Raw genomic sequence first — 23657 nt, 5'->3', positions numbered from 1 at the left:
CAAAAATGGACTGAATTGCACCTTTTAAAGGATGGCTTTACTTAAATGTACTGACACTATTGAATGAAAACTCCATGAGAAAATCTGTTGGCCAGCAAGTGAGAGGTTTTTCAGAGGTTGAATTAAATTTATTCAGCACGCGCCAGGGAACCACGCCTGCAAAGCCTGTTATGCATATGGTGTCTGAATACGAATACCAACTACTGAGAAATGCGTAGGAAAGGCGTGCATAGGAACGTGTACATTTCCTAGGTCTGAATCGGCCCTAGTAGAACAGGGCATCTTGATACTGTTGTGTATGACATTTGTCAAGTTCATTCACAGTAAGTAATACCACACAGTACTAGTCCACTGTGTTAGAAATGCATATTACAGTACTTCACATTCAATGTTTTGGTGTATCAATATTGCATGGACAGAGAGGATGATTGTAACAGTGTAATAACATTACATTGTAATAACATTATACAACATATTCAGTCATTCCAGTAGTTTGATAGCCTACATAATGAGAACAGCTCCTTTAGAGGAAAGCAAAATCATTTAATTGAAATGTGATAAAATGAACTCGATGCATTCTGCCAGTCACATTGTGTTAAAGGTCCCCAAAGCACACACATCCCTGGGTCGCTCCTCTTTTCAGTTCGCTGCAGCTAGCGACTGGAACAAGCTGCAACAAACTCTCAAACTGGATGTTTGTACCATGTTTTGTGCTGTTACCATGTTGTGTCGCTACCATGTTGTTGTCATGTTGTGTTGCTACCATGTTGTGTTTTCATGTGTTGCTGCCTTGCTATGTTGTCTTATGTCTCTCTTTATGTAGTGTTGTGTTGTCTCTCTTGATGTGGTGTGTGTTTTATCCTATATTTATATTGTATTTCTTTCTTTATTTTAATCCCAGACCCCCGTTCGCAGGAAGCCTTTTGCCTTTTGGTAGGCCGTCATTGTAAATAAGAATTTGTTCTTAACTGACTTGCCTAGTTAAACAAAGGTAAAATAAAATAAATCAAATGGATGATTTTCACAACCATGTCAATTTTCCATTCATGATCAATTATTATGTTGCTTTCTATTGGGGTCATATGAACCTCCTGAAAATAGCCTACAATCGGTCAACTTCCCCAGTCTCCATTTACTGCAACAGTTGTATCTGCTCCTCATGCGATAGGCAGATAAGGAAGGGAGAAACACTTGGAAATGGTCCTGTCTTCTGTCACTAAACATCCCACATGTAGGCGTACGCATCCTGATTGACGTATCCAGAGACCAGCCTCCGCGCTTCGTTGGCCAATTGCTGCACAGAGCTGAGTCGAGCCTTCAGATCCAACCTCTTATGTTGACTCATATAACACACACACACACACACCAGCAGTCATGTGACGGTAATATAGTACAACTACTCTGCCTCGCTGCTAATCAGTCTGAACGGTTCTGCTAGGCAAGTCTCAAGGACAAACCATGCATTCGAGATAGAGATTCCCCATCAAATGCAAAGGAAAGACAATGCATTGGGTTAAAATAAGGGATTTGTAAATGCTTTATTGAAAAAGGTAAGATGGAGTTTTACCGCATCTTTTCCTTGAGAATGAATGGGTTCTGCAAGAGATCGTGGGCGTGTGTTCCTTCAACCTATGACCATGTTCTGCAGCACGCACCGCTGGACGAAAACATGTTTACGTTGTAGCGGTGAAGCCGCACTTACTTGCGCATCCTATGCTACGGGATGGGCAGAAGATGTGCTCGTTTGCTTCAAAACTAGAGTCAATATGTTGACGGTTATGAGTTATGATAAAATGAGACAAGGATATGTTTACCGCCAGTAATCGGTAGAGGTGTAAGCCTAGCCTACGGTGTTTAAACTGCTTTGCATTTGATTTACATTTGATCGCCTATATACGCTCATTTGCGTTAATTCTTGTTTTAAAATATTCTCAATTATTATGTTGTAAGTATTCAGTGTTTGTTATGTAATAGCATGTAATGCTTGAATAATGTGTTTATGCACACGTGGCTTGACTAATAGAGATCATAAAAGCCCTGATTTACTGCTTGTATTCGGTGCATGTGACAAATAAAACTAGATTTGATTATAATCTATGTAGATGAACAAGATAAACGGTCAAGCAGAAACAAATCTAATGAAAACACATTTTATTTGTGGTGAACAAGATAAGTGGTCAAGCAGAAACAAATCTAATCAAATCTAATTTGATTTGTCATATGCGCCGAATAGAACAGTTGTATACGGTGAAATGGTTGCTTCCCAACGAGTAAAAATAAAACATGTAATTAAATAATAATAATGACGCGATAATCGCGTGTCATTCCACTACACGCGATTGGTGTTGATTTATTGCGGTTTGAGTGTTATAAACAGCATGACAGGTGATTTATGCACTATTAGGAGCGCAGTGCTCACGGCTGCCTCACGCGGTGTTATTTAATAATGTTGACGGTTCCTTTGGGGGTTTACTGTCGGTCACTGAGCCAAGAGGCCCAGAGAAGGGGACAAACGGTCAAACATTGATGACCATCTCAGCTTTGCCAGTTTTTTTTGTGTGTGTGTGTGGGGGGGGGGGGGGGGGGGGGCAACGCTGCATGGATGTTGCAAATTAGATATGAAGAAAAAAAACATGGCAACGTTCTGTAAGATAAAAAAGATGACAATTTTTCACTATAGTTGACTAAAACATTTGTTCAAATGACAGAGTATTCAATAAGTTCATTTGATTAAAAAAATGCAAGCAAAACCTATTGCATCCATAGACACTCTTTCTGACACACACACACACACTGCAACAGCCACTGCACAGCTGTGGACTCACAACAGGAGGTGCTCATGTGGCCTCGACCCAAATGCTTCGGTTAGTTTTAGTTTCCACCAGTGGAAATATGACACCAACGCCATTCTCACATATCCCAGATATCTCGTGCCTGACAAAAGTGTGAATCTGAGGGAACACATTTATATCTTTTGACATCCCTCCATTTAACACTTTGATCGCAGCCTGACAGCCACCACCTTCTATTTTCTGACTATACTGTAGTTGTTTTTGCAAGTCTTGCCCATTGTGTTGTTGTGTGTGTGTGTGTGTGTGTGTGTAACAGAGTGCATTCATCAAGTTATTTTGAATTGTGTTGAATCTGAAACACAAGTAAAGGAATGCGATAGCCGCCTATGCTCTCTGGTAACCGCTTCAGCTCTCACGCCAACCGCGTGTGAACTTGAAATGGAAACAGGCATAGCATTCCATACTTTGAACATGCAAGCCAGGAACAGAGAGGTGGAAGATCATTTGTTTCACAAGTGGTGCATTGGTGACTCATGACTTGTCTTTACAGTAGGTCTTGCCTCTGTTCTTTTGACTTTAGATTCTTGTCTGTGTGTTCTTACAGTGGCATGCATTACTATGTATAAAATGTATTAATCTCAAAACTCAGTTTAGTAATCTTCTCTCTCTTCTTCTCTCCTAATGGGTATTTGTCTAGATATATCCTGGCTGGAAACCTTGGAATGAAAGACTTTTCCTACCGAAGCATTCCTCTTTTTTTATCCTGAGAGAGAACAACAGGTGTTTCTCTATTTTTCTTCTGCAAAGCGTGACCTTGCTGTGGTGACCCCTTCTGGGGGTTATTTGTTGACAGTTTCCCGACAACAAGAGGAATAACCCTAACAAACTGTTATATCAGTAAGACAATTTTCAAAACAAAGTGGAGTGACATTCTCTTGGCCCATAGCCAGGAATGGTGGATAACTTCCTAGTGAGCGGCGAGGAGACTTTCTTAACTTACGATAGCGCCCCTTCAGTGTATCACCTGTCGGACATGGTGACGGATGCAGGGACCTACCAGGTGATGCCCTCGCCCTTCTCCGAGGACGACCTGAGCGAGTCGTCAAGCCCTCGCTCCTGTTCTAGCCCCGACTCCCAAGTGCTCAGCTCCAGCTATGGCAGCAGCTCCAGCGCCGAGAGTTCAGACAGCATCCTGGACTTCCTGCTGTCCCAGACCTCCCTAGGCGGAGCAGGGACTGCGGCGGCCATCCCCATGTCACTGTCCACCTCTCTGTGGGACTCACAGAGGGATGAGCCATCCCACCCCCACCCAGAGGCCTTGAAGGAGGAGAGTGTGGACTTCTCTGTCTGGTCCTTGGTGGACATGGAGCAGCCATCCTTCCAGCCCACCTTGGAGGAGATAGAGGAGTTCCTGGAGGAGAACATGGAGGTGGTGTCATCCATGAAGCAGGAGGCCCGGGAGGGGGTGCTGGGGCTGGGTCTGGAGGAGATCATGGGGCTGGGGGTGGGACTGGAGGTGTACAGGGAGTCCTCATCCCCAGGGCCAAGGCTGGAGCCCGAGGCCAAGCATTCAGACCAAACTGTGTTTACTGAGAATGCCGCCACCACCACCGAGACCAAAAGCACACCGGCCTCGCCAGCACAGGAGTCCATAGAAGGTCTGCACGGCGACAGGTCCAAGAGTGATTCATTATCCAGCAGGCTTGGGACCACAGAGAGCGTTGCAAACAGTGGCAGCAGTGGGATGCCGGTCATCCTGCAGATCCAGCCCATGCAGATCAAAAAGGAACCCAGTTCCACGGCTCCTCATCATCCTCCCCAAGTCGTCCAGCCTCCCCCTCAGCCGGCATCAGACATCAAAATTGCCCAGCTGCTGGTCAACATCCAGGGGCAGACCTTCGCCCTGGTGCCCCAGCTGCTGCCTTCCACCAGCCTTAATCTCTCCTCCAAGTTTGTGCGCATTGCTCCAGTGCCCATTGCAGCCAAGCCCCTGGGCCTCGGGGAGGTGCTGGTTGGGGTCCAGGGCCAAGGGCTCCATGTGGGGGGTCAGCAGTTTCAGAAGAACCCTGTGGCGGACCTCATCAAAATGCACAAATGCACTTTCCCCAGCTGTACCAAGATGTACACCAAGAGCAGCCACCTGAAAGCCCACCTCCGGAGACACACAGGGGAGAAGCCCTTCGCCTGCACCTGGCCAGGCTGTGGATGGAGGTGAGTGGGTGCTCGTCGTTTTATGGATTTGCTATGCCTAAAGGCCTTTAGACATTCAAGTTAGTAGACATATACCAATAGAAAACATCCACCACTGAGCACATAACATGATGATTCTTCATAATGAATTGCGATAGCTGCAATGATCTCATCACACGTTATCAGAATTGTATTCGGGAGGTGTCAGGGTTTTGAAGTTAAATAGTTTAAGACATCTGTCTCGAGATTTGAATGACATTGCTAGGTTAACGGCAGGTTGTATAAAGAATGCTTAGGGTGAGTGAGTGACTAGTCAGTGAGCCCAAGCTTTCACAAGCATGTCTGAGATATGGAGGGGATTATCCCTTGTTGTTATCGTTTGGCCTTTCTGGACACTTTGGGGAAATTATATGTCAATGGGACAACCCAGCAAATGTCTTGAGGACATTCAGCGACATTCCCATTAGGTCCCTTATGGCTTGTGGCGTAACAATATCCCTCTGACGTTCTGAGAACGTTCTAAGAACGTTGTGTATTGGTCCCAAGGGAACGTTCTCTGGGGGACCTTTGTCTAGTTCCCTGGACATCACTGAGGACCAAATCAGGATCTTTTTAGGACATTCTCAAGACTTTCATTTTACTTGTTCTTAGGACTTTGGGTGATGGTCATAAGGGAACGTTCTTTGGGGGACCTTTTTCTAGTTCCCTGTTTGAGCCGGGGATGTCCCCAAATATGTTTTAGGAAGTTCTTAGGACGTTGTGTCATGGTCCTCTGATGCTCCCACGATTGTCCTAGGTGTCCCAAACCATTATAAGTAATGAAACGGGATCTGAGTTTTAAGGTAAGTTGTATGCTGTTCCTAGCAAAGGAGTGCCATCTCCACTGCTATTGTAATTATCAGTTAATCTGACTATTGTCTCATTGATTTACTTATTTCCGAAATTTGAGTTTGGATTGTTAATATAGTTGTCTAATGTTGGTGGGGCATATTGTTCTGTTTTAATGTTACTGCTGAATCACTATGATAGATATCATCGTTTTTCATGGGTGTATTTTTAACAGAGCTGAGATTTGCGAAGGGTAGTAATAGGACTAGAGGTGAAATCAGTCATTGATGGTGGCAAAGCAGGGCAAATGGGAACACTGTGAACCAAGAGATAGTGAGTGCAAATCCCAGGTGAGGACATGTTAAATAATAATTACTGTATGATTAAACATACACAATGTAATATATGTAAGTTGTTAAAAGCACAGTTTGTGTGTGGGTGTCCCTAGCATTGCCAAAAGACAAAGAGCTGTGAATGGATCAGTGGTTCACCAGTCAGGGCCTTGATGGACCATGTGCCCTAGGTAGAACGTTTAATTCATTTTTGGGGGGAGAATGTTTATTTGAGACCATCAGTAATTTTTTTAATTTGACCTTTATTTAACTAGGCAAATCAGTTAAGAACAAATTCTTATTTTCAATTACGGCCTAGGAACAGTGTTCAGGGGCAGACACTTGCCTTGTTCAGGGGCAGAACGACAGATTTTTACCTTGTCAGTTCGGGGATTCGATCTTGCAACCTTTTGGTTACAAGTCCAACGCTCTGACCACTAGGCTACCTGACACCCCAGTAAATTGGAAACTATAGAAAATCCTCCAGAGGACCATGACACAACGTCCCAAGAACATCCTAAAAATGTTCCCGGGTCAAACCGGGAACTAGACAAAACCTCAAGGGGATCATGACACAACATCCTGATGACATTAGGCAACCATTTTGTGACGTCCCGGGGACGTCCTAACGACTCATTGTTGTTAGCAGGGAAGTTCACTTTACAGTACAAGCTGGGTGTCATGTTTCTCAATTGAAGGCAGCTTTTGTACCACAGACTGTGACTGGCACCCAAATTGACCAGTCCAATGAGGTCATCAATTAGCGCCAGTGAGTGTCTTAAAGTGAGACTTCACAGGATCCAGAGGCCCCTTCAGATAATATTGCTTAATGTGCGTCCCAGATGGGACCCTATTCCCTACACAGTACACTATTTTTGACCAGGGAATAGGGTGCCATTTGAGATTCAGCCTTAAAGACTTCCTCTCTCACAGCATCAAGCTTTCAGAGTAGGTGCAGCATTCCTTCTGGTTAACATGGATTTGAGTTGCTTGTTTCATTTTGGCTAATTGGCGATCACTCGACATGCTATTCCTTCACTGCAGCCTCACAATTTAGTCGCCACAGTAGCAGCGCTGTGAATCATTTTACTTGGCAACCACTTAGTGATATTCCCTTTGGGGACTTCCTGGTAAGTACTTAAAATCAAGACGATGTCTCTTTAATGGAACGTATTTGACTTTTATTTATTTTATTTATTTAACCTTTATTTAGGCAAGTCAGTTAAGAACAAATTCTTATTTACAATGACGGCCTACCAAAACGCAAAAGGCCTCTCCTATGGGGGCTGGGATAAAAAATTAAAATATAGGACAAAACACACATCACGACAAGAGACACACCACAACGCTCCATAAAGAGAGCAGCAACACATGACAACACAGCATGGTAGCAACACATGACAACAACACGGTAGCAACACAACATGGCAGCAGCACAAAACATGGTACAAACATTCTTGGCTAACAGCACAATGGGCAAGACTTGCAAAAACAACTACAGTATAGTCAGAAAATAGAAGGTGGTGGCTGTCAGGCTGCGATCAAAGTGTTAATTGGAGGGATGTCAAAAGATATAAATGTGTTCCCTCAGATTCACACTTTTGTCAGGCACGAGATATCTGGGATATGTGAGAATGGCGTTGGTGTCATATTTCCACTGGTGGAAACTAAAACTAACCGAAGCATTTGGGTCGAGGCCACATGAGCACCTCCTGTTGTGAGTCCACAGCTGTGCAGTGGCTGTTGCAGTGTGTGTGTGTGTGTGTGTCAGAAAGAGTGTCTATGGATGTCTTCATCAACAAGATCTCATTGTATCCCTCAAAATGGAGTCTATTTGTGGGTTAGTTCTGTGTGTTTACATGATAAAAACAGAAACAAGTCAAATGTTAACAGTTTATGCATTGATTCCGAGTGGTTAAGGTTAGGGCTATGGTTTGGGAAGACTTAAAACAAAATAATAAAAAAACGACATGCTATTACCATCAAGTATCATCAAGTATCCTCAAGGCTTGCGAGAGCATTGTAAACTGCGGTGATGCATTGGTCTGAGCAGCACGCTTTAGTTCTGAACATCATGAGTTCGCACCCAGTGCTGGGCAATTTCTGTTATTTTTTTGTGAGCGCTGAGGAATGTATATAGTGACGTTTTCAGAACCTTTTCAAACGTTCGATATCGAAGTCTATTTGTAGTGAGCAGGCTGGTCATGTTTTGAATAGGGGTGTCAGTTTTCAACCGTGTGTGTGCTTGTGTGTGTGTGTATGTGTGTGTTTGAGCTCGCATTGATGAGTGTGCATGCGTGAGAGAGTTGGTGAGTGTGTGTGTGTGTGTGTGTGTGTGTGTGTGTGTGTGTGTGTGTGTGTGTGTGTGTGTGTGTGTGTGTGTGTGTGTGTGTGTGTGTGTGTGTGTGTGTGTGTGTGTGTGTGTGTGTGTGTGTGTGTGTGTGTGTGTGTGTGTGTGTGTGTGTGTGATGGAGTGTGTGACTCTTGGCACTCAGCTGCCTGATTTCCTGAGGACACAGGGTCAGGTGGAGAGAGTGACAGTCTCGGGTGAAAGAGTATAACCTTTGGCTTTGTAAGCCAGGGAGGAATGTTATCTATATGCCCTGGCCTGCAAAGACCTTACTGAGTATAGGTGGCTAACACATGGGCAAAGTACAAGTAGGGATATGTGAATTGTGACTGTACTTACAAAGAGGTGGACGAGGTAACGCGTGTGTATTAGTGTGTGTGTGTGTGTGTGTTAGTGTGTGTGTGAGTGCATTCTGTTGTGCCCTGAGCAGGGATAGAACTTGTAATGTTTGACACAACATCACATGCGATTCAAACCAACCATCTATGCCAATAGAGCAAAAGATTAGTCTGTCACTGCGTGAGTGACGTTTGTCTTCAGATCTAAGTAATCTCGCTTATCTAGAAGTAAAATTATCTCGCGGAGGATTGTCATTTATTTTTTTACTTCTGGGGGGAATGCCGTTAACAATTGTGATAACCTTTGTGCAAGGGAAGGAAGTGAAGTGTCCTGCCTCGCAAACGGAAACTCTCTGCCAAACTAATATCACCCGTGTTTATCATGGCCAAAAAACACATTTTTGGTTTTCATGAATTTTTACAATATAGACAATTTTTACTTTTTGGCTGTGGAATCTAGTGGAAAACTATATAATCTGCACACAGGTTTGAAAATCACCACACCAGTTTAAGAACTTTCTTTGCCCAATCCTAATTCGTTCAAATAATCATTGACGAAAACCCCAAACCAGGAACTACTGCTGCTCATAATCACATAATTCTACGAGAGTCTTGACAGATTCATCTGTCCACCAAAATTTGTCCATGAGAGTTTAAGGTCTCAGGGAAAGTGTGATGTCACTGAAGTTTTCCAGCAAACATGCTACAGACGAGTTTCACATCCACTACAGGTGCATGTGTGTGTCTACACACTCCATACAGCATATTAGTTTGTATAGAATCAGCTTACCTTCCGTTTCTGATATGCTCAATCATTCATGGACTCCAGTCCACTTCTCCACAGAGAGCAATCTACAGTCTATTGCTGAAAAGGCCGCTGGGTTCTTCTCAGAGTAGTGTGCCCACACATGAGAGGAATGTTGAACAGGATAAGGCCAAGATGAGAAACTACCTTACTCTACAGACTTTACTACTCTCTAGCCGCCACCATGGGCCTCCGTACACCAGTACTAGAGCAGTAGCAGTAGAGAGTAGTAGAGATTGTGTCATTATGTGCTCTGAATGTGTGCCCTAGATTCGTACTCTTGTATAAACTGTCTACAATCTACTTATAAACGCTTTTCAACATCCTTTACAGGGTTTTTACATGTCTGCACTGTAATTGATTATTAGCCGACTGTTATTAATAACAATGTTATTATTTTATTACTATCATTTGACTATAAGCCATTATTAGAGAGAGTCACTGCTGTAGGCCTTCTGTAGTTGCCTATCTACTGAGATTAGCTCGCTGGGTCTAAACCTCTTCTCTCCTTTCATTGTGGTTTGGGGACTCATGTTTTATGTGTGTGTGTGTGACAGATAGTAAAGTGGGTTTTATTCCGACTCCGCAGCTAAATCACAGGCTTGAGATTGCATGAATTCATCATCCTGTCAGCTCTGTCTGTAACATCTGGGAGACAGAAAGAGCTAGGCTTGTGAGAGACTGCTGGGAGGCCAATAGTTGTCCTGCCTTAAGCTTTATTCATCTGTTTCACGCTATCGCTAACTATTTAGAATTTCCGCATAGCATTTATCCAGGGTTTATTCCTGGGTTTTAAGCTAGCACTGACTAGCTAACAATGATCTGCATAGCACTGGTAAGGTAATGTGTTTTAAGCTAGCATGAACCTTTTTTATATTGCCATTCCTTAAGCTTAGCCTAGCCATGTGTTTTAGGCTAATTATTTAGCATTGCTAGTATTGCTTTAGGGTTCATTACTATGAGCCATCCTCCCCTCAGCAGCCTCCTGTGAGCTACGTGCTGTAAAATTACTATCGTGACTGTAGACAAATCTGTATATCTTACCATTTCGGAATCGCTGTCAACGTTTAACAATAATATGGAATGAAGCTAAAAGCAAATTCTCTTGTCTGTTGCTATGTCAAAGAAAATTAAAAATATTATTCTGAAAAAAATAAACAAATCACATTACATATGTAAACAATAATGTTTTATTCTGTTCTATTTTAAAATCATTGACATCTCTCTCCTATCTGTGTCTCTCCCAGGTTCTCGAGGTCAGATGAGCTGTCGCGACACCGGCGGTCCCACTCAGGGATCAAGCCCTACCAGTGTCCAGTGTGTGAGAAGAAATTTGCCCGCAGTGACCATCTGTCAAAACACATCAAAGTCCACCGCTTTCCGCGAAGCCGGACACTGCGCACAACAAACTGACCACACCCGGATCACTCTTCAATGGACATAGGCCAAAGGAGCACGGAATGTGTGTGTCTGTGAGATGGAATTTGTGTGAATGTGTTTGTGTGAGAGTGTGGTATGACTTACGGGGAGCGAGAGAGAGAGAAAAAGAGCGAGAGAGAGAGAGCAAGAGAGAGAAAGAGAGAGAGAGAGAGAGAGAGAGAAAAAGAGCAAGAGAGAGAAAGAGCTAGAGAGAGAGAGGTCGAGAGAGCGCGAGAGAGCGATGGAGATGGAAGATTTATGTGTGTGCCTTGCCTTTTAGAGAGATCTATAACAGTGGTCTTGTGCTATAATTTATTGTTGAAAGCAAAACCAACACATGACACTTACCATCTTCTCAGTAATCAACGTTTCTTGAGATTCTTGTTGCTGTTGGTATTTTGTATGTTGTACTCTTTTTATTTGTTTTTCTGTTCAGTCTTTATTTTCTTTTTCAATGAAAGATTGTTTTCATTTGAGATGAAATGTATTAATTGCTTCAGTAATAGCCTTGCGTTTCTATTTTACCTGGATTTGACTGCCTTTTACCTTGTTAAGAAGTGCCAATGTCTTTGACATTCCTCATCCAAGTCAGGTTGAAGTTTGCCTGGAAAAGTTCTCCTTGTGTTTTGCCTTGTCACTCAGCTCATTGACAGAGGGTAAAGAATAGCTTACTCATTCATCACACTGTTTGTTCAAAGGGAGTGGCAGAGCTTATTGCCAATTCTGTACATAAACTACTGATAACAAATATGAACACGTCGCTATAAGCTACTGGGACTCTTCTCAAGTTCCAGAAAAACTTCACTGGCTCAGATTCTGAGACAAGGCGGGTGAAAGTAAAAGAATGGAACAAAGAAAGAATTGCGCACATGTATGATTGTTGATTGTTTTATGTGTAAAAAAAGCCTTCCAATCAGTGTTAGATTTTGTATTCAGCTTTTTATTCTAAACTCATGTTGTGTATTTGTTGGTCTTTTTCGTGTCAGTGGCTCAAGCCGTTTGTAAGACACTTGTCTGGCCTTAACCCACCACAGCATCCTTACCAGGGGGGCAAAATTGTAAAATAACAAGTTATTCACCGCAGGCATGTTTTATGGATTAATGGTGATATGGTTTGAGAGCATGAGGAAAGGGAATTGGAACTGCATAATCCTTTAATCCTGTCCATGGAATTGAATCTCAATTAGCTTTTTCTCTCCTTTTTGCTGTTGACACAAAATCTGCCTCAAATCAGCTCCCCAATCTGATCTGTTACTGGAATACCCCACAAGCTCTTGCCCTCACACAGTTATGTTGAAGTGAGGTTATCATGTACGTGGATACCACTCCACCACGGTGCTGAACAACCAGAAGAACTGCCTTCTGGAAACTGTTGTCACAACACACTTATTGAGGCCATGGCACAATTGTCATTATTCTTGATGTCCTGTTTGCTCTTGAGACTTGTTTGTTAAGTATGCCACGCCCTGTTGTGAATGTACGGTGTGTGAGACACCGTCCATACATAGTTAATGTAATGTTCGCAGATGAAAAAGCAGGGGTACATTATATTGTACATAATTCCTTTCATTCAATTTTTGAATTTTTAATGCTTGTTTAAACACAGGTGTTTTATCGCATCCTATGAATGCATGTGAATATGCAGGAGTGTACATAGCTACACAGAAGGCTATTGTAATAACATATCTTAAGGCCAAGATTCAGGACTCTATTCAATCTGTAAAGCTGAAGCGTCATTTCCGATTGAGCTGACATATGCAGTGTTTACCGTGAATCCAGTCTCCGCTAAACAGGAACCTTGCCTTTAAATTTAAATCACTCTGTAAAGCTGAACTTCTGCGATGGGGATTGAATAGAGCCCTCAATCAGATCAAGTGTTAATCGGCGATAGCCGACACCTGCATAGCTGATGTTTTGGCGTTGTCTGAACTGCGTTGGAGCGGTCAAATCGTTGAGCAGCTGCTCTTGTTATCTTTTTCATGAAGCCACACCCATCCCACTTGCATTAGAAGTTCAGAACGAGAAAGTGTAGGCTATATAGAAATAATGATGCTCAAATTGAAAATGATTCAACAAAATATTAAGGATTTCTATCAGTCTAATAGAGGTGTAGATTCCATCTCGCATTCCAGTGTTCCAACTTGTAAACAAGGCTGCATGGGATTTCTCTTAATGCGACTCTGTGCAGCCAATGGCAATGTCTGCTTTAGGTATAATGCAAGGAGCTGCTTGTGGAATTGACAGCACTAACGCAGTTCCACCTCGGACACCGTCAAAACATCAGCTATGTGGATGGCGGCTAATCGGGATCTGATTGAATCGGACCCTTAGTTTGTGGTTGTGTAGATTTCTAGTATACGCCCTAAACGTGTACATAACAAAACATTTCAGAACATATCAATATATTATATATTTTTTCTTTGTTCTACCCAAGATGCATTTACAAATAAAATTTTAAGAAGCGATCCTGTGACCATTACTTTTTATTATTTCTTCACATTTTCTCTTGTGACTTTATTACAGAAATGTATTCTCAACGTTAAGGGGCAACACATTGTTAAAAGTAACTGTCCAGTGAAAATCTCACTTTAAAAAGTTCATATTCTGTTAAATCATACCCATATAATGTTGACTTATCCTATACTCAAATTTATGGCCAAAGCATAAATTAGAGAAAAAAAACTATTTAAAAAAACACTTCAAACATGTATCTCAAACAGACCGTTTCAAAAATGCTTGCTATTTCCTCAAAAAAGATGATAGCACATATGGAAAAACTATGAAATAGCACATATGGATTCATGTAGTAACCAAAAAAGTGATTTTAGATTCTTCGAAGTAGCCACCCTTTGCCTTGATGACAGTTTTGCACACTCTTGGCGTTCTCTCAACCAGCTTCACTTGGAAATCTTTTCCAACAGTTTTGAACATATGTTCCCACATATGCTGAGCACTTGTTGGCTGCTTTTCTTTCACATTGCAGTCCAACTCATCCCTAACCATCTCAATTGGGTTGAGGTCAGGTGATTGTGGAGGCCAGGTCATCTGATGCAGCACTCCATCACTCGCCTTCTTGGTCAAATAGCCCTTACACAGCCTGGAGGTGTGTATGGTCATTGTCCTATTGAAAAACAATTGATAGTCCCACTAAGACCAAACCATATGGGATGGCGTATCGCTGCAGAATGCTGTGGTAGCCATGCTGGTTAAGTGTGCCTTGAATTTTAAATAAATCACTGACAGTGTCACCAGCTAAGCACCCCCACACCATCCCACCTCCTCCTCCATGCTTCACGGTGGGAACCACACATGCGGAGATCATCCGTTCACCCACACCGCGTCTCACAAAGACACAGGGGTTGGAACCAAACATCTCAAATTTGGACTCATCAGACGAAATGACAGATTTCCACCGGTCTAATGACCATTGCGCGTGTTTCTTGGCCCAAGGAAGTCTCTTCTTCTTTTTGGTGTCCTTTAGTAGTCATTTCTTTGCAGCAATTCGACCATGAAGGCCTGATTCACGCAGTCTCCTCTGAACAGTTGATGTTGAGATGTGTCTGTTACTTGAAGTCTGTGAAGCATTTATTTGGGCTGCAATTTCTGAGCCTGGAAACTCTACTGAACTTGTCCTCTGCAGCAGAGTTAACTCTGGGACTTCCTTTCCTGTGGCGGTCCTCATGAGAGCCAGTTTCATCATAGCGCTTGATGGTTTTTGCGACTGCACTTGAAGAAACTTTCAAAGTTCTTGACATTTTCTGGATTGACTGACCTTATTGTTTTAAAGTAATGACGGACTCTAATTTCTCTTTGCTTAGTTGAGTTGTTCTTGCCATAATATGGACTTGGTCTTTTACCAAATAGGGCTATCTTCTGTATACCACCTCTACCTTGTCACAACACAACTGATTGCCTCAAACGCATCAAATTCCACAAATTCACTTTTAACAAAGCACACCTGTTAATTGAAATGCATTCCAGGTGACTACCTCATGAAGCAGGTTGAGAGAATGCCAAGAGTGTGCAAAGATGTCATCAAGGCAAAGGGTGGCTACTTTGAAGAATCTCAAATATAAAATACATTTTGATTTGTTTAACACTTTTTTGGTTACTACATGATTCCATATGTGTTATTTCATAGTTGTGATGTCTTCACTATTATTCTACAATATAGAAAATAGTACAAATAAAGGAAAACCCATGAGTCGGTGTATCCAAACTTCTGACTGGTACTGTATGTATCATTAGTTTCTTGACCGTAGCTAAATATCCTTATGAATGTATTTATTAACACAAATACATGTTTATATATAAACTATTTATTAAAAGTGGCAATCCTGTAATCATACACCAACAGACCTCATCTATGTATTAACTCTATTCCATGGCTAACAAACATTGTATTAATGTTTATAAGCATGTCATAAGAAGGCCTTTCCAAGAAAGTGTCACTAGGTTTTGAATCTGGGATAGTATGGAAGGATTATAATAACCTTGGTGTTGTTGATGGGTACATTTGATTTTAGACAGATAGAAACACAATATTGCATCGTACTGTATGTCTAACAATGACTGCATATACAGTGAAGTCGGAAGTTTACATACACCTTAGCCAAATACATTTAAACTCAGTTTTTCACAATTCTTGACATTTAATCCTAGTAAAAATTCCCTGTTTTAGGTCAGTATGGATCACCACTTTATTTTAAGAATGTGAAACGTCAGAATAATAGTAGAGAGAATAATTTATTTCAGCTTTTATTTCTTTCACCACATTCCGAGTGGGTCAGAAGTTTACATATACTTAATTAATATTTGGTAGCATTGCCTTTAAATTGTTTAACTTGGGTCAAACGTTTCGGGTAGCCTTCCACAAGCTTCCCACAATAAGTTGAGTGAATTTTGGCCCATTCCTCCTGACAGAGCTGGTGTAACTGAGTCAGGTTTGTAGGCCTCCTTGCTCGCACACGCATTTTCAGTTCTGCCCACACATTTTCTGTAGGATTGAGGTCAGGGCTTTGTGATGGTCACTCCAATACCTTGACTTTGTTGTCCTTAAGACATTTTGCCACAACTTTGGAAGTCTGCTTGGGGTCATTGTCCATTTGGAAGACCCATTTGCGACCAAGCTTTAACCTCCTGACTGATGTCTTGAGATGTTGCTTCAATATATCCACATAATTTTTCTACCTCATGATGCCATCTATTTTGTGAAGTGCACCAGTCACTCCTGCAGCAAAGCACCCCCACAACATGATGCTGTCGCCCACGTGCTTCAAGGTTGGGATGGTGTTCTTCGGCTTGCAAGCCTCCCCCTTTTTCCTTCAAACATAACGATGGTCATTACGTCCGAACAGTTTTATTTTTGTTTCATCAGACCAGAGGACATTTCTCCAAAAAGTACGATCTTTGTCCCCATGTGCAGTTGCAAACCGTAGTCTGGCTTTTTTAGGGCAGTTTAGGAGCAGTGGCCTCTTCCTTGTTGCGCGGTCTTTCAGGTTATGTCGATATAAGACTCGTTTTACTGTGGATATAGATACTTTGTACCTGTTTCCTCCAGCATCTTCACAAGGTCCTTTGCTGTTGTTCTGAGATTGATTTGCACGTTTCTCACCAAAGTACGTTCATCTCTAGGAGACAGAACACATCTCCTTGCTGAGCGGTATGACGGCTGCGTTGTCCCATGGTGTTTATACTTGCGTACTATTGTTTGTACAGATGAACGTGGTACCTTCAGGCGTTTGGAAATTGCTCCCAAGGAGGAACCAGATTTGTGGAGGTCTCCATTTTTTTCTGAAGTCTTGGCTGATTTCTTTTGTTTTCCCATGATGTCAAGTGAAGAGGCACAGAGTTTGAAGGTAGGCCTTGAAATAGATCCACAGGTACACCTCCAATTGACTCAAATGATGTCAATTAGCCTATCAGAAGTTTCTAAAGCCATGACATCATTTTCTGGAATTTTCCAAGCTGTTTAAGGCACAGTCAACTTAGTGTATGTAAACTTCTGACCCACTGGAATTGTGATACAATTCATTTTAAGTGAAATAATCTGTCTGTAAACAATTGTTGGAAACATTACTTGTGTCATGCACAAAGTAGATGTCCTAACCGACTTGCCAAAACTATAGTTTGTTAACAAGAAATTTATGGAGTGGTTGAAAAACAAGTTTATGTAAACTGGAAAATGTCGGTTTTAAATAGGGCTGTTAATGTTCAGAAATCTGCTAAATGACATACATTTAAATATAAAAATAATTCCTAAGTTCCTGGAGTCGGGAATCAAGAGTCGATTTCAAAATAAGAGACAAACAGGTACAAAACACATTTACACAAATGTAGTAATGTGTATTTATTGTTTGCACCAAAAATTATAAAAATCTCACTAATTTGAATGTAAAGATCAAATTTCTACATGTGCACTCAGCGAAATCATAACCACAAAACATGAACTTGATGAAAAAGGACAGGAACCGATTCCTTGTGAAGGAGTCCCGATTCCCGATTCCTGATTCCAGTCATTGTTAGAATCAGTAATCAACTCTTTTTGCAATCAACTTCCAGCCCTAGTTTAGAACCGACTTGTTTGGCTATATCAATGCCCCTCAACCCATCCCCCCACCCACCCTCCGATTCCTAGAACTCAGAGAACACAAAGATGAGACTGAGCGGCAGAGAGCATTTAAATTAATTAGGAACATCCAGTTCCTGCCAAGCCCCAATGTAATGTTAAGTAAACATGTGGACACCATTTTAGATATGTCCACATGTTTACGTGATTTCCATTTTAATCAGCGCGTGCGTCTAAATGCACGGCGTGACATATCCATTACAAGCAGCAGTCGATAGCATTTAGTGTTCCATGTGCAAAATGTGCTGACTCACTCACCATCAGGAGACAGTCAAAATGTTGTTATGGACTGGGAGAAATAAGGAGGAGGGTCGGAGGACTTTAAAAGGCCTACATTCGCCCAGGAATGGGTCTGGTTTGGTGATATGGGGAAAACGGTTTAGGCTCTTTTTTAAAGATTTAACTTGCTTTCCATCAATATTATGGTGTCCATATTAGGACATCCTCTGTCTCAGCGCAACTTATTGCATGAGGAAAAACCAACAGTAGGTATTGTCAGTTCAATTCAAACAACTATCCCCTTAGGGCAATTACTACCTTAATTGCTTCAGACATACAACAAACAGTCACAGAGACAAGAAATACACAAGAAACATGAGAGTCAATAACTAAAACGTATAGTGCAATAAATATCCTATGAGTTATATTATCTCAGTCAAAGGACACACCATTTCGAAAACACTGGGTACATTCGCAAACATCTGGCAATGTGTACAGGAGCACATATGTATGTGTGCAGTATCCTATCAGTGTTCCCAGTGACTTTATAGTGTTCATGCAAGCTCAAGGTTAGCCGTGCATGACAAACATCTAGCGCTTTCCGTCTGACTGCCAAAGGGAATTGATCAAGTTGATTGATTTTCAAATGAGAGATATTCTCATCTTTAGTTGTTTAAAAATACGGGTGGTAAAAGTAGCTCTGAAAAAATGGTTCTGAAACCAAATCCCATGCCCTCCTTTAGCAGCATCCCTCTATTATTGGCCAGAAGAGGTTCTGTTAGTGGAAATCAGTCAACCACCATGCACAATCACATCGTCATATTCAATTTACAGCAATAAATGAACGCTAACTTAATTAAACGCTAATAATCATGACAAAGTTAAGTAGGACAATGGGAAGCTTGCAACCACATCTTTCTTCTTATGCTGTGATGTTCGATTGGATCTCAACGATGCCACCAAATGTAACATGATGACGAGGCCAGGCTAAGGCTGCATCATCACATGCTGCAAGAATAATTACTCTCATTGAACATTTGTACCTTTTATTTATTCATCAGATGTTCTTATTCAGAGCGACTTACAGTAGTAGTAAGTGCATATTTTTTTTCAATCAAACCCCAAACCATGGTGTTGCAAGCACCATGCTCTGCTAACTGAGCCACACGGGACAACAAAACAATATTTTTACATTATGGAAAACAATAAGACATATCTGCTTAGTCAAACATGCAGTCATAATGTGCTCAAATAGTATTATTTTGATATACACTGAGTGTACAAAACATTAGGAATACCTTCTTAATTTTGAGTTGCACTCACTTTTGGCCTCAGAACAGCCTCACGTTGTCAGGGCAGGACTCAACCTGTTCTCAGAGCATTTTGTATTATTCTCTACGTAAATCCGAGACTCCGTTTAGTATGATATGTTACGTTTCGTAGGGTATGTATTAATTTTTGGATGTTCATCACCCATTTCGTATGATATGATATGAATTACAATACGTATTATATGTTACGAATTTGCAAAACATACAATATGTTATGAATTCGCAAAACGTACTATATGTTACAAATGTTACAAATGTATGATATGTTATGAATTCTAGTTAAGTGGCTAGGCTAGAGATTAGGGGTTAAGGGTTAAGGTTAGGGTTAGGGTTCGCTAAAAGGGTAATGTTAGGGTTAGGGGAAGGGTTAGTTAACATGCTAACAAGTAGGTGGAATATTAAAGCTGATCCACCCCCTACAAAAAAAAAATAATAATAAATATTGAAAAATTTTCAAAATATAAAAACAAGTAGGTGTGAATTAGCTAAAAAGTAGTAAGTAGTTTAAAAGTTAATAATTACCTAAATGATGAGATTTAAACTTTTGGGCTAATAGATGTTCAATTTATACGCCCACCCATCCTCCCCGCCTTAAGTATCCATCTGTCTGATGTAAACATACCAAACGTAATATACAGAGCACTCGGAAATTAGAGACTTCTTCCCGTTTTCCACAACGTTTTGCGTTACAGCATTATTCTAAAATTGATTAAATATTTTTTTCCTCAGGAATCAACACACAATACCCCAAAATAACAAAGTGAAAACAGGTTTTTAGAATTTTTGCAAATACCTTATTTACATACAGTGGGGAGAACAAGTATTTGATACACTGCCGATTTTGCAGGTTTTCCTACTTACAAAGCATGTAGAGGTCTGTAATTTTTATCATAGGTACACTTCAACTGTGAGAGACGGAATCTAAAACAAAAATCCAGAAACTCACATTGTATGATTTTTAAATAATTAATTTGCATTTTATTGCATGACATAAGTATTTGATCACCTACCAACCAGTAAGAATTCCGCCTCTCACAGACCTGTTAGTTTTTCTTTAAGAAGCCCTCCTGTTCTCCACTCATTACCTGTATTAACTGCACCTGTTTGAACTCGTTACCTGTATAAAAGACACCTGTCCACACACTCAATCAAACAGATTCCAACCTCTCCACAATGGCCAAGACCAGAGAGCTGTGTAAGGACATCAGGGATAAAATTGTAGACCTGCACAAGGCTGGGATGGGCTACAGGACAATAGGCAAGCAGCTTGGTGAGAAGGAAACAGCTGTTGGCGCAATTATTAGAAAATGGAAGAAGTTCAAGATGACGGTCAATCACCCTCGGTCTGGGGCTCCATGCAAGATTTCACCTCGTGGGGCATCAATGATCATGAGGAAGGTGAGGGATCAGCCCAGAACTACACGGCAGGACCTGGTCAATGACCTGAAGAGAGCTGGGACCACAGTCTCAAAGAAAACCATTAGTAACACACTACGCCGTCATGGATTAAAATCCTGCAGCGCACGCAAGGTCCCCCTGCTTAAGCCAGTGCATGTCCAGGCCTGTCTGAAGTTTGCCAATGACCATCTGGATGATCCAGAGGAGGAATGGGAGAAGGTCATGTGGTCTGATGAGACAAAAATAGAGCTTTTTGGTCTAACTCCACTCGCCGTGTTTGGAGGAAGAAGAAGTATGAGTACAACCCCAAGAACACCATCCCAACCGTGAAGCATGGAGGTGGAAACATCATTCTTTGGGGATGCTTTTCTGCAAAGGGGACAGGACGACTGCACCGTATTGAGGGGAGGATGGATGGGGCCATGTATCGCGAGATCTTGGCCAACAACCTCCTTCCCTCAGTAAGAGCATTGAAGATGGGTCGTGGCTGGGTCTTCCAGCATGACAACGACACGAAACACACAGCCATGGCAACTAAGGAGTGGCTCCGTAAGAAGCATCTCAAGGTCCTGGAGTGGCCTAGCCAGTCTCCAGACCTGAACCCAATAGAAAATCTTTGGAGGGAGCTGAAACTCCGTATTGCCCAGCGACAGCCCCGAAACCTGAAGGATCTGGAGAAGATCTGTAGGGAGGAGTGGGCCAAAATCCCTGCTGCAGTGTGTGCAAACCTAGTCAAGAACTACAGGAAACGTATGATCTCTGTAATTGCAAACAAAGGTTTCTGTACCAAATATTAAGTTCTGCTTTTCTGATGTATCAAATACTTATGTCATGCAATAAAATGCAAATTAATTACTTAAAAATCATACAATGTGATTTTCTGGATTTTTGTTTTAGATTCCGTCTCTCATAGTTGAAGTGTACCTATGATAAAAATTACAGACCTCTACATGCTTTGTAAGTAGGAAAACCTGCAAAATCGGCAGTGTATCAAATACTTGTTCTCCCCACTGTAAGTACTCAGACCTTTTGCTGTGAAACTCGAAATTGAGCTCAGGTGCCTCCTGTTTCCATTGATAATCCTTGAGATGTTTCTACAACTTGATTGTAGTCCAGTTGTTGGAAATTAAATTAATTGGACATGATTTGCAAAGGCACACACCTGTCTATATAAGGTCCCACAGTTGACAGTGCATGTCAGAGCAAAAACCAAGCCATAAGGTTGAAGGAATTGTCCATGGAGCGCCAAGACAGGATTGTGTCGAGGCACAAAAAAATTCTGCAGCATTGAAGGTCCCCAAGAACAAAGTGGCCTCCATCATTCTTAAATGGAAGAAGTTTAGAACCACCAAGACTCTTCCTAGAGCTGGCCGCCCGGCCAAACTGAGCAATCAGTTTGAGAAGGGCCTTGGTCAGGGAGGTGACCAAAAACCCGATGGTCACTCTGACAGAGCTCCAGAGTTGTGGAGTCTGTGGAGATGGGAGAACCTTCCAGAAGGATAACCATCTCTGCAGCACTCCACCAATCAGGCCTTTAGGGTAGAGTGGCCAGATGGAATCCACTCCTCAGTCAAAGGCACATGACTGCCCGCATGGAGTTTGCCAAAAGGCACCTAAAGGACTCTCAGACCATGAGAAACGTGACGCTTGGCCTGAATGCTGGAGGAAACCTGGCACCATCCCTACGATGAAGCATGGTGGTGGCAGCATCATGCTGTGGGGATGTTTTTCTGCAGCATGCACTGGGATCACTGGAAAGATGAATGGAGCAAAGTACACAGAGATCCTTGATGAGGATCCTAGGAGGGCTGCAGAGATGGTTGTTCTTCTGGAAGGTTCTCCCACCTCCACAGAGGAACACTAGAGCTCTATCAGAGTGACCAGAGCCAATTGAAAGCAGCCAACAAGTGCTCAGCATATGTGGGATCTCCTTCAAGAAAAGCAGTCCAGGTGAAGCTGATTGAGAGAATGCCAAGAGTGTAAAAAAATATATATATATATATATATATACAGTGGGGCAAAAAAGTATTTAGTCAGCCACCAATTGTGCAAGTTCTCCCACTTAAAAAGATGAGAGAGGCCTGTAATTTTCATCATAGGTACACTTCAACTATGACAGACAAAATTGCTGGACCCCAGGAAGAGGGGATCCTTAATAAGTACAAATACAAATTTAACTGAAATATTTTATTAAAGTAATGCAAATAAATGGTTAATAAGTGGTAAGCAGTAATGGGCAGAAACCTGGCACCATTACGACCATCATAGGACTTTTATTCACTGTTTTATTCTGTGTTGTTGTAGCATTCAACCCAAATACTCAGCACTACCGCCTGGTACGACAACTGTACCTCCCGCAAATGCAGGGCTCTCCAGAGGGTGGTGTGGTCGGGCCAATGAATCACCGGGGGCACACTGCCTGTCCTCCAGGACATCTACAGCACCAGAAGGCTAAGGAGATCGTCAAATACATCAACCACCCGAGCCACGGCCTGTTCACCCGCTATCATCTAGAAGGCTGAGACAGTAAAGGTGGATCAAAGCTGGGACCGAGAGACTGATAAAAGAGCTATCTCCAGGCCATCAGACTGTTAAACAGTCATCACTATATGGCAAATAGGATTGGAAATATCCTCTGCTATTATTCTCAGTCATTTTCCATCCAAGTTGTCCAAGTTGTCAGACCCTGGTGGCTTGTCATTGTTGATAGACAACAATATTTTACTTCTCCTACACTCACATTACTGAATAAAAAATTACAATGTGTAACGACTGTTTGAAGAAGAGGACCAAGGTGCAGCGTGGTACGTGTTCATGATTTTTAATAAAACTGAACACTAGAACAAAAAATAACAAAGCAGAACAAACGAAACAGCTCTGTCTGGTGCAGACACACAAAACAGAAAATAACTACCCACAAAACACAGGTGGGAAAAAGGCTACCTAAGTATGGTTCTCAATCAGAGACAACGATAGACAGCTGCCTCTGATTGAGAACCACACCCGGCCAAACACACAGAAAAGAAA

The 23657-nt window shown here is 41.9% G+C and overlaps 1 protein-coding gene across 1 annotated transcript; it reads left to right on the top strand.

Moving 5' to 3' along the window:
- Window positions 1–1360: 1360 nt before the first annotated feature.
- Window positions 1361–11243, top strand: LOC139536248 (Krueppel-like factor 15). The gene is made up of 3 exons (XM_071336607.1): window positions 1361–1550; window positions 3490–5003; window positions 10883–11243. The coding sequence occupies exons 2-3, from the start codon at window positions 3745–3747 to the stop codon at window positions 11046–11048; spliced, it is 1425 nt and encodes a 474-aa protein (XP_071192708.1). The 5' UTR covers window positions 1361–1550; window positions 3490–3744; the 3' UTR covers window positions 11049–11243.
- Window positions 11244–23657: the final 12414 nt, after the last annotated feature.

This window comes from Salvelinus alpinus, chromosome 12 (assembly GCF_045679555.1).
Source record: "Salvelinus alpinus chromosome 12, SLU_Salpinus.1, whole genome shotgun sequence".
Taxonomy (NCBI): domain Eukaryota; kingdom Metazoa; phylum Chordata; class Actinopteri; order Salmoniformes; family Salmonidae; genus Salvelinus; species Salvelinus alpinus.
Note: the sequence above shows the minus strand (reverse complement) of the source record. Positions and strands in the feature narration are given on the sequence as shown.